This window comes from Drosophila hydei, unplaced genomic scaffold, assembly GCF_003285905.1.
Source record: "Drosophila hydei strain 15085-1641.00,03,60 unplaced genomic scaffold, DhydRS2 tig00000001-arrow-pilon, whole genome shotgun sequence".
In the NCBI taxonomy this organism is placed as follows: domain Eukaryota; kingdom Metazoa; phylum Arthropoda; class Insecta; order Diptera; family Drosophilidae; genus Drosophila; species Drosophila hydei.
Window position 1 is genome coordinate 2,289,459 of NW_022045643.1, and position 11,860 is coordinate 2,301,318.

The 11,860-nt window shown below is 46.5% G+C and overlaps 1 protein-coding gene across 3 annotated transcripts; it reads right to left on the bottom strand.

The window, feature by feature from the left end:
- Positions 1 to 402: 402 nt before the first annotated feature.
- LOC111593094 (zinc finger protein 1) lies at positions 403 to 7,613 on the bottom strand. 3 transcript variants are annotated; one of them, XM_030223091.1, is made up of 6 exons: positions 7,497 to 7,613; positions 4,593 to 5,158; positions 4,394 to 4,510; positions 3,986 to 4,024; positions 1,198 to 3,724; positions 403 to 1,136 (listed from the first exon to the last, which is right to left on the bottom strand). In XM_030223091.1, the coding sequence occupies exons 2-6, from the start codon at positions 5,037 to 5,039 to the stop codon at positions 607 to 609; spliced, it is 3,660 nt and encodes a 1,219-aa protein (XP_030078951.1). In that variant the 5' UTR covers positions 5,040 to 5,158; positions 7,497 to 7,613; the 3' UTR covers positions 403 to 606. The 3 variants fall into 3 exon arrangements, with proteins under 3 accessions (XP_030078951.1, XP_030078950.1, XP_030078953.1); XM_030223090.1 differs by lacking the exon at positions 7,497 to 7,613 and having other exon boundaries at positions 4,593 to 5,311; XM_030223093.1 differs by lacking the exons at positions 3,986 to 4,024; positions 7,497 to 7,613 and having other exon boundaries at positions 4,593 to 5,310.
- Between the last annotated feature and the right edge of the window lie 4,247 nt (positions 7,614 to 11,860).

Consider the following 11,860-nt stretch of genomic DNA (forward strand, 5'->3'; position numbering starts at 1 on the left):
GGCAACTTGAATCTAATTGTTTATGTATTTTGTATGTATATATATATATATATATATATATATATATGTGTGTATGTTTACTTTTATGCATAACTGTACTTGATATTTACAACTAAGCGCGCCTCAAACTCAAAACAAAATTAAATTAAATGCATTTTTCCATTTTCATTTTCATTTCCATTTTCACTCGAAATTCAAATTTGTTTATTAACAATTCTCTGTCTCTGAATTTCCGTTTGTTGTTTCAATATAAAATATTTATCAAAAATAATATGCAGTGTTTTTGATGTATTATATTTTATTAGACTTTCTGGGTACTGCCAATTGTTGAGATCTTCTTTTATTTCATAGCGCGAAATGAGTTTTTGTTTTTGCTTTGAATCAATTTTGAGTGGTTTTTTGTTTGTTTTTTTGTTGTGTTGTTTTGTTTTTTGGGCCCGCCTGCCTATGTACAATCTAATAATAATACCGTTATGTATGCTTGTGCTGCAGTTAGGTAACGTCTGTCCGCTTCCGTTCGGGTTGGTTTCTCTCTTGATCTTAACTTCTACGTGTTGTTGTATATTGCACTTCAATTTACAGTTTTTGAATGTGGCCCCGCTCGCTCTACGTGCACTTAATTATCATCGGCTGGCTGGAGGACTCGATGACCGAGGGTCGATTCTCCTGCGCCTGGACATGTGGCCCATGCATATAGCCCGTATCGGGCAGCGGCTTCAGCGACTTTGGCGAGTGCTGCGCCAGATGATGAGTCGGTCCCAAATGCTGCTGCTGCTGCTGTTGCTGATGTGTGGGCGGCTGTCGGTTGGGCGAAGCCTGTGGCGGCTGCTGTTGCATGTGGTGGGGCGCTGTGGGTGGTGGCAGCTGATTGGCTGTGGTCAGCAGCATGGGCGGCCCGCTGTGCGGCGAATGCTGCGGCAGCATTAGGTGTCCCGGCGGCGCATTGCTGGGCTGATGCGGCTGATGTCCCTGCAGCTGCTGCATATGCATGTGGGGCTGTCCGTTGCTGCCCAATGGAATGAGACGCGGAGGTGACTGGGCGCCAGTCAAATGACGCAAGCTCGGATGCACCGGATGCATGTGCTGCTGCAGCTGCTCGTAGGCCTCACGTGAGTCCGGCTCAGGCAAATCTTTGTCTGCAAATCGAAAATCTGTTTGAGCAGCTGTCAGAGGACGATTTGTAACAGAAAAACTTACCCAAACACTCAGATGTCGCTGCCGCCGCCATGGCCAGCTCCTCCTCCAGATTGTTTGGCTTGCAGCTGGTAGTCTTCCAGTGCGTGCGCAGACCGGAGGCGCTGATGTACTTCTTATCACAGCCCTGGCACACATAGGGCCGATCATTCGTGTGCAGACGCTTGTGCAGCTTCAGATGGACAAACTGCGTAAACTTTTGCGGGCAGAGATCGCAGGCGTAGGGCTTCTGGCCGCTGTGCAGGCGCAGATGCGTCTTCAGATTGGACGTGCTGGAGAAGCGCTTCTTGCAGATGTCGCACTGATGTGGTTTCTCGCCCGTATGCACCAGATGATGCTTCTGCAGATGCGCCAGCTGGGTGAAGCTCTTGGTGCAGACGTTGCACTTGAACGGCCGCTCGCCGGAGTGAGTGCGCAGATGCACCTTGAGATTGCTCAGCTGGCCGAAGGTCTTGCAGCAGACATTGCACTCATAGTGCATCTTGCCATCCTTCTTCTTTAGCGGATATGGCAGTGAGCGATAGCCGCGGGAGGCCAATGAATTGGGACTCAAGGGGCTACCGCTGCGCGGACATGAGTTGCCATCGGGGCTGAGACTGCTGGGCGGCGAGATGCGAAGCGGGGAGAGACGTTGCAGCGGCGTCAGCGGCTGCATCAGCGGATGGTTAAGCATTTGCGTGCTGCTCTGGAGCAGATGCAAATTGGAGGCGGAACCTCCACCACTGGACGCATTCGACTGGCGGTCGAAGGGCGAATGCGAGCTGTGCGGCGGCGAGTGGAACGTGGAGGTGGCTGCATGCAACGATTGCGCTCCCGGATAGCCCGCATAGCCAGCATAGCTGGGCGAATGGCTGCCCGGCTCGTAGGCGGCATGGTGAGTCCTCGAGGGCGAGTAGATGACATTGTGATGTAGATGCGAGGCGGCAGGTGGCGGCGAGCACTCGCCTTTGATCAGTGCACTGCGGCTTAGGCCCAGCTCCTGCTCGCTCACAACATGTCCACCAGCCAGCTCCTGGGGCTGACCCAGATTTGAGCTGGAATCGGGACTAACTGCATTGCCATAGCGCTGCGATTTCTTGTAACTGTACGCCATCTCCGTGGGCGATGTGGGCGGCGGCGTTGCTGCATTCGCCTGCCGGCAAGCATTGGCTGCCGCGGCCGCTGCCTCCAAGCGATGCTGGCTGGTTAAAATGGTCTCCAGTATGCTGGAACTGGGCTGCGTGAAGCGCACATAGCGCTCACCAGGCGGATCGGCCTCATAGTAGGGCTTGCTCAGCGGCACAATGGTGCGCGTCTGGCCACCGGAATTGTGTTCCAGCACAATGACCGTCGAGGAGGCGGGCTGTGTGTTGGTTGGCTCCAGATGCTGCAAATGCTGCTCCTCACCGAGCGTTGTGGTCGTGCTGGGTGGACACAGCGAGTCCTCGGAATGCACTGCCGCCGCTACATGCAGCTCGTGCAGATCCTCCTCCTCCAAGCTGACACCAGCTAACGGCAGATGCTCATCCACATCCTTCAGTGGCTCCGTTTTGACACAGCTCTTGTTCTTGAACTCGTACTTCAGCGGCATCTTCACCTTGAACTTGCGGTATTCGTTCTTATCGGCCTCACAGCTTGGCGTGGCGGCGGTGGGCGTGGTGGCTGGCGGTGTGACACTGCTGGGCTTCTGCGCCTGCGCAATGACCGTCTCCTTGGGCGCAATGGCCTTCTTGGAGCAGTCCAGCACATAGTTGTGCTCGCTTTCGCTGTCGCTGGAATCCTCCGGTGGCGTGAGGCCATCCTCCTGGCACTCGTTGCTGTGGTAGCCCTCATCGGATCGCACCGAACGCACGCTGCCATCCTGCGGCGTCAACTGATGCTCATAATGAGCATCCTTGACGCACAGCGGTGATCCTACCGTCTCTTTGTCGCAGCTGCTGTTCAGCGGCGAACGATCCTGACCAATGATGACGGACGCGTGCCGGCCGTGCTGTATATGCGGATGCAACGAGCTTGAGCTTCCGTTGTTGTTGCCGCTGCTGCTGTTGTTGTTATTGTTGCTATTGCTGGTGGTGGTGGTGGTGCTGACATGGGCTGGTGGACTGGCACGACGACAGCATTGGCCGGCGGGCGATGGCGCAGCTGCCGCTGGCGGCGCACCTGGCAAATGCAGACCCATCACATAGGTGATGTGACTAACGGCCACCTCGGCGGGTATTTCGGGCGCGGCCATTGCATAATGCGGCTTCTTGTGCGGCAGCTCATCATCCTCATCCTCCTCGACATCGACGTCCTGCTTGCAGGCGCCGAATATGGTGCGCTCGGGATCCACATCGTAGCCCAAACGGCTGGCAAAGTCTTTGCAGTACCAGACCATCAGCTCCTCGTTGGGCAATATGTCGCGGGTGGTATAGAAATAGATGTTCTCCTGATGCTGGCACGCCACCAGATTCATGACCGATAAGCTGTATGCCGAGGCCACATAGCGCATCCAATTCGATTGCGAACGATCCGAGCCATCCAGATAATAATAATCATCGTCCTTGAATATCTATATGGAGAAACGAATGATTTGATTGGTTTAAATTACTCGAAACGGGAAGCAACGACAACAAACACAGAAAGCAAGCTACAAAAGAGAGCAAATGCAGCGCCTGCTCATCAATAGAGACAGACAGAGAGAGAGAGAGAAAGAGAGTGGCAGAGTGAGTGCAGTTAGAGCGTGAAAGTAAGCGAGCGAGCGAGCGAGAGATAGATAGAGAGTGCGGTTGATGGTTAAGAGTCACAAATAAAACAAAGCATAAAGTGGTACCTTAATATTCCCGTAGGTTATGTGGCGTGTTCCCTGCACCTGATTCAAATTCAAATCCGCAACAAAATGCAAAATTGTAATTTGGAATTTATATTGGTTTGGTTTTGGTATTGGTTGATTGGTAGTTGGTTGATTATAATTGTATATATGATATATACATATATATATTTGTATAGTAATTGGATTTTATGTACATGAAATTAAAAATTTAGAGAAACCAGTTGGTTAGTCGCATAGTTTTGGCTTGTTTGATGATCATTTTGTTTTTTTTTTCATTTGTTATAAATAAAATAGGTAGCAAAATGCAGCAAAATAATTGTAAGTTAACAAATTGTTAATAAAATAATCAGTTGTAAAATAAAAAGTAAAAACCAGTTAAAGCCCATTAAAATGATTGCATATGCTTACCCGCCAGAAATAGCGCGCCTTGTTCTTATCGTTCGGATAGTTAGAGGTTGGAATGCCTTCGAAAGGGCCAAAGCGTGTGCCACGCGGTATGACGCCGCTGCTCCAAACTCCTTCAGTCTGCAAGAGAGAAAGAGAGGGAGAGAGAGAGATACGGTACAGTTAGCTCTGATATTTTCTAGCTCGCGCAGCTTTTGCTCACCTTTACATTTGGCGTTGAGTAGACCATGGAGGATTTGAGCGTTAGGCTGCGCGGCAGCGTCTTGTCCGCTCGATTGGGCAGGCCGCGTTCCGCCTGAACATCGGGCACCAGATAGACGGCCAGACGCTCGAAATCCTCCTCGCGCATGCGCGTCACATCATAATCCTGTGTGCCATCAGGCGTGGGGCTGCGACTGCGACTGCGCGAGCGTCGCAACAGCTTTGCGTGATGATGCGGATGTTGTGGATGTTGTGGATGCTGTGGATGATGTGGATGCTGTTGCTGTATGGCTATGTGTGTTTGTTGCTGCTGCTGCTGCTGTGGATGTGGGTTGCCAGCCAGCTTCATTGTGGCGGACATTTGTTGTGGCTGCTGCGGCACCTGCTGCTGCTGCTGCTGCTGCTGCTGTTGTTGCTGCTGCTGCTGATGATGATTGTGTCCATGCATTTTGAGTTTACAGCTAATTGTTGTTGTAGAATGCTTCTTAATGCTAGGCTTAAGTGCGCTTTTGTGTTGTTGTAGTGCTTAGGCTGCTAGCTGTTGTTGTATTTAAAGTTTCACTTGATCTGCAAAGATAACGTGTGGAAGGGAGACAGAAAGTAGAGCGTTAGTATAGCGCTATGGATGACTGTTTCACTTTTCACTTTTTTTCGCCAGTGCTATTAATAAATGCGTCACACACACACACACACGCACACACACTTACACTCACGCTCAAAACTATTAGGCAGTGCGACAGGCAAAGCTTCGCCCACTCACTCAGAACTACACTCAAAAATTTCTCTATGTGTGCCTCTGTGTATGTGTGTGTGTGCTTGTGTGTGTGTGCTTGCAGTATTGCATTCGTATTTCAATGGCGTCGTCGTCATCGTCGTTGTTGTTATCGGGTAAAATAGCGGCAAAAGCGTTAACGACGGAGCGTCGAGTGGCTTCGACTCGTCGCTGTCGTGTGTGTTTGCATAGTTCAAGATTGCGGCCTTAATGGAGGTTATGCGTTCACGTTCAGGGGCATTCAGAGGCAAATCTCTTCCCACTTCAGCTGGCAGCAAATGCCACCAGGAGAATACATAAAATCTATTTTCTTATCAATTGGAAAACCCATTCAATATTTGGACACTCACGTGAGAGGCTGTTGGGGTTTTGTTCTTTTTTTTGGCCAACTTCTTGTTTGTACTTTCGTTTTGTTTTGCTTTTGCTCTCATTAATGACAGTTAGTTTTCTCTCAACGAATACAAATTGTTAATTAATATATTCCTGTTAATTGAGCCGCTCGAATTCTATATATAATTTTATTGTTGCCGCTCTCGCACACTGAATAATATTTAATTTTTTATTGCTTCTTTTTTATTTTGACTTTTCGTGCTGGCAAATTACGCATCACTTTCTGTTTCGTTGCTGGTTTTTCGTGCTCGATATATTACGCATACGCCGCATTGACCAGCCGAACACTTTCATTGCTGCCTACCAGCATATTTGCAGCAAATTGTATTAATTTTATTTTTAATTTGCTTTGAATTGCGTTTGGTTTTTAGAAATATTCAACAACTAGTAGAACTTTTGACTAATGTTTATTGTTGAAGCTTTGCGTACCGCCGGTAAAAATAACACCGTTGGCGAGAACAACCGACCGACCGCACCGCATAGCCGATTGCACTGAAACCACCTCACGGCAGCGACATCAGAAATTTTTGTGTCTTCCCGTTGGATTCTCGGGCCCGCTCGCAAAATACAAATTGCGCTCGCAAATGCAACTATGCGGAAATGTATAGCGGCAGCAGCAGCAGCAACAACAATAACAATAACAACATCAACTAGAGTGGAGGGCAACAACAACAAGAGCAACAAAATCAAATAATAATAAAATAAAACTAAAAATTATTAAACTAATGTCGTGCAAAAGTTTTTAGAATGAACGCTGTGCCCATCCACACAGACGCGAACCGAGTGTTCCTACTACTGACCCACATATACACAATATACTCGCACATGCAACCGGCACAGGCGCCATGCTCAAAGCTCACTCTGTCGCCGTCGCCGTTGTTGCTGCACACAGTCAACTGAGAGACCGCCCGGCAATGCACTCACTCAGCTGCAGCGGCGCCAACGCAGCCAAAAACCGTTTTACGCTCAAGTTTGCTCAAGGGTTGCGCGTTTGAGCGTCATGCAAAAAGCTCTCGCAGTTGCTTGGCGAATTCATTTCGACTGCATTTCGCCGGGACTGTCGCTGCTGTTGCTGTTGCTGCTGCTGCCTTCCCAACGTTAGTTGCCATCTAACGTTGATTTGCTGCCTCTTTTTTGCCTGGTTTGTTGCTGTTGTTGGCTTTGTTTTGGCATTGGTTTTGCTGCGCCGCTGCGCAATCATAAATATATTGTGCTAGGCTAGGCTAGAGGGATTGACGACGGCAGCTTCCTATATTGATGAGCCGCATATTTTTGAGTTGTCAATAGAATGTCAGTGGCAGACAATGCCACAAGTGTGATGCACGCTGACAGAAATAGAATTCGTGATATCCAATTATGTTGCAAGCTTTGTGTCAATCAAATTCCAAAGACATTAAGCTAGGATCGCTCTGCGGCCTAGGCAAAGCAAAGGAAAGGCTTTGCAGAGTTTGGAAAGAGAACTTATAATAACTCAAATATTTTAAAAATATTTTACAGATTTTTTCCAATTTATTTGATTAGAATCTGCAACCTTAGAGCTTAGATTTGATTTACTTTTACACAGCTATAAACAATGTAAATAAAGCGAAATTGTCTTCCTTGTTTTTATGTGCAATTAGAGTGCTATCAGCTAATGAATTTGGTTGCTTTTGATAAGAGCTCGTTGTTTGCAGAGCACTTGCAGTTCGTGTAAGCTTTCGTAATCGTAATCATATATATTTTTTAATAATCAACAACACTCACCCAAGAGTTGCAGTGTATTGACATTGCCTTAATTTACAATTTTCGTCTAGTTTTTTTTTGGTTCTTTTGCCGTAACTAAATCTGTGAGCTACACGCACGTAGAATGCGAACTGCGGCGACGTGCAGCATAAATGAGAACTTTTTGCCCAGACTTTGGCAAATGGCAATGGCGGCAACAACACGGATGCATATACACAGATACAGCAGCAGCTACAGATACTGTATCTTTATGTGTGTGTTTGTGTCTGTGTTTTGCCGCCTTGTTGCACTTGCACTTGCAATTGCAATTGCAATTGTAAAATTGCACTTCGATTCTATTTTGATGAGTGCGGAAATGTGCGAACACTTTTGGCTAGCTAAGCGTGCGTGTGTGTGAGTGTGTTCGTGTATATGTGCATGTGTGTGTGTGTGTGTGCAGCTTGGCAACTGGGCGCCAGCTGAGGAATACAGACAGTTGTTCTCGTTTTTCTTTTAACACTTCTCTTATTTATTCTTTTCTTATTTTAGGTACTTTCGATTTTGTATTTTGGCCCGGCCGGCTATAAGGGTTTTTCTTTCTACAGCTACTTTCGCTGAACGCTAACCAAAATTGGATAATGCCAATGCATTCTAACGCATCTTAACATAGAACAGATGCCTTCTGCCGCCTAGGAAATCATTACAAATGCATATTATATATACATAAAAATAATAATAAAGTTGTCTATGTGTGTGTGCAGATAGTGCGCCAAAAGCTTTACGCTATCGCTATGAAAATGAAAATAAACAGCTGCACACCTACACACATGTGTGTATGTATGTGTGTGTGTATGTATTTATAATGAGTTGCCCGCATTAGAAACAAAAAGTAGAAAGCTCAACGCTTTGCGTTTCTAATCATCGCACAATTGCATTTGAAGGACACGAGAGCACTGAGCGTTAGGGCAGCTCGAGGGGAGGCGTGGCCAGCGCGAATTGTTCGAAAAATTTACTTAGAGTGGCGCAGCAAATTAAAAATAAATAAGTGGCACACACACACTCAGCCGCACGAACGCATTTCGTGCTCTACATGGAAGGCGAGGCAGCGAATACCCTTTAGTTATTGGGAATGAAACAGAGAAGGCATAGAAGAAACTAATTTAGAAATTCTAAGCAAAATGTTTAAAATCTAAAAAGATATTAGAAATTAAGAAAAGCCTCAATTTAATCTCGTATAATTAAATTTGATCAATAGAAACTATTTTCTCGAGCTAACATGCTATTCTTGCTGCCTTATATATTCCCACTGCTTGGCCGTTACCTGCTCACCCAAGTCCTCAATATACCCCATTTTGAGTTCGGTTTTATAGTCAACCGTTTGAAAATTGTCAACGGCAACGATTCGCTTGCCTGCATTGAGTTTAACATTCAACTTGAACGCAGACGACCCGCTGACGTTGCCAACGTCATCATCATCGGCATCGTCTCCGAGTGCATTTGAATTTTGATAAGCTTTGCACATTGCGCATACGCCGTGTGTGCTGCTCCCGACAATGCTCTAATACATATTGCATATATGTATTTAAAATAGGTATATATGCATATGCATTTCTATATGTATGAATTGTCGTCCAAGCATTGATGCAGTGCTCATAATAATTTTGTTATTCTAGACTGTGAAAAACTTCCGCAACGCCGTCAACGCCGCTGCATCGATCTTTATCAAATTGCAATGGGGAAGCGTTGCGAAACGAAACAAAATGCAACAACAATAACAATAAAAACCAAATGGCGATATTTCGATTCAAGGACAAGTGCGCGATAGGCAACGCAAACTGTACTAACCGCAGCCCATATACTACCTATATGCATGCATATATATAAATATATATTTATATATATATAAATATATATATATATAATTATATATATGCTGATAACTGCAACAAAGGCCATCAAATGTCCGCTCCCAAATATATAAATGTATATGTGCCGCTTGCCGTCTGGCTCGTACCAGCTAGCGGAGTCAGGGATCACTGGGTGGCCTTGCGTCTATTGCACTATCTAGGAAATCTACGCATATCTGTTAAGTAGTCTCAATGAATCACAATCGCGATCAGTCGTTCGACCTGTAAAGACGTGAATTCGAACAGCCTTCGCTTAAGCTCTACTGCTGCAGAGTTCTAAAAATAGAACTTTGCGGTGCATTCTTCAACGCAACAGCAACAAAAACCGCACACGCAGCGTTTTCTTATCGCTTGCTTCCGCGTAACTCAATTGCTTTAATTGCAATTTACGAAATTTCGTCGCTTGGCGCGAGTGCGCCTGCACTCAAAAGCACAATCCGCGATGACATCTAATGTCAATAACCTCGCTACAGCTGTAAAGGTAAATGCAGAAATGCAAGCCCAGCTTAACGTTGTGATGGCAAATAGGCAAGCCTCCATCATGCCAATAAACTCAAAAATAGATATCGCCTCCGTGCAAGGCATCACTAACAACAAAAACACGAAACGTAAACAGCCAAATTCACCAAAAACCATCAAGAAAAGGCTCATCTTCGACGAACCAAGCACCAGCAATGCAGCATTAATATCAGAAAATCGATTTTCACTGCTCGTAGAAGAAGATGAAGACTACAGCGAATCACCTGTAGCTCCAGAAGCCCCAGTATTGACCGACCAGCAAACTACACCGAAACCTCGTCCGCCCCCCATATGGTGTCCAAACATCAAGTCTGTGGCCCTACTTCAACAGATAATAGATAAAGTAATTGATGCTAAATCATACGTAATTAAGCCAAAGAAGAATAACATAGGTGTATTAACCCAATGCAGTGAGGACTATCGCAGAGTTATAGACCACTTTACTAAGCTGGAATTGGAGTTCCACTGCTACCAGCTTAAGGAGGACAAACCATATAGAGTCGTGTTCAAAGGGCTTCACTCCAGCACTGATACAACACTAATTAAAAAGGAATTGGAAACCAAAGGCCACACAATTACAAATGTGCACAACCCACTGAGCCGTATGGACAAAACACCGCTAAATATATTTTTTGTTGACGTGGCTCAGGCCCCCAACAACAAAGAAATTTTGGACATTCGAGTTGTCTGCAGGCAACGCTGCACAGTGGAACTGCCAAGAAGATACAACGACCTGACACAATGCCATCGCTGTCAAGAATTTGGACACACACAACGCTACTGCCACAAAGCTCCCAGATGTGTGCGTTGCGCCGGGAAACACGCATCCAAAGACTGCACCCGCGAAAAGGACCAGGCACCAACTTGTGTGCACTGTGAGTTACAGCACCCAGCCAACTATAAGGGCTGCCAAGTATACAAGCGGTTGCGCAAATTGCAATCCCCAGCACAAAAAAGGAGTCCCACACAAACACCGTCTACGGGTCCGAGTACTGCTTCCGAAATTACAAGGCCCCGGAGCATTACCCAAGCCACGAGCTTTGCAACGCCTATTAGTGGTGTTTCTTACGCACAGGCCGCTAGAGGTGGACCGTCAAATAAGAATACCACAAGTGACACTTTGTTCACTGAAATGCTTCAGCAACAACAACGTCAGTTTGACGCAATTAATGCCGAGCTCAAAGCGATGCGAGAAGTACAATCCCAACAAGCAACCATGCTAAACAGTTTAATGGCCATCATAACCAAGCTTGCCTACAAATAATGGCTTTACGTGTGGGTATCTGGAACGCCAATGGCCTGAGAAACAAGACTCAGGAACTGGCTGCGTTTCTCTCACAAGAAAACATAGATATAATGTTAATAACAGAAACTCATGAGTGCCCCACTACACAAATTTTCGGATACGAACACTATCAGGCTCATGGTGAAGGAGCAAACTGCTTTGGTGGATCCTCAATCCTCATACGAGCAACAATACCGCATACACCTTTACTGCCAATTTGCAACGCAACAATGCAGGTCTCAGCCATCACCCTGCCTACGTCTATTGGAGCGATCGAAGTTGCGTCAATTTATCTTCCGCCAAACACTGGTCTGTGTGATCATCACATGGAACAGGTTCTAGGCCAAAGGTTGAATAAGACCCTCATCGGCGGCGACTGGAATGGATGGCACCCATTTTGGGGAAGCAATAGTGCGAATCGTCGCGGAGAAGTCATATTTGAGGCGATTCAAAACTTACAATTCAGCATATTGGCGACTGGAGCCCCCACCCGTTACCCAATTAATGGACACAGGCCCTCGGCAATCGACTTCGCTGTCTACAAAGGCATCTGTGACCGGCAATTGACCATTGAAGAATCCTTGGACCTATCCTCTGACCACCTGCCACTAATAGTCACAATCCACGCGCAGCCACAGCCCTTGCCCATTAGGAAACAACTACTGCCAGCAGGATCAGATTTAGGAGTCTTTAGG

Excerpts from the sequence above, each read along its gene's own strand:
- LOC111593094 (XM_030223091.1), bottom strand. The coding sequence starts at position 5,039 with ATGCATGGACACAATCATCATCAGCAGCAGCAGCAACAACAGCAGCAG. Across the intron at positions 4,025-4,393 it reads AGGCGCGCTATTTCTGGCGG|GTGCAGGGAACACGCCACAT; the intron begins GTAAGCATATGC and ends AATTTGAATCAG. Across the intron at positions 3,725-3,985 it reads TAACCTACGGGAATATTAAG|ATATTCAAGGACGATGATTA; the intron begins GTACCACTTTAT and ends TTCTCCATATAG.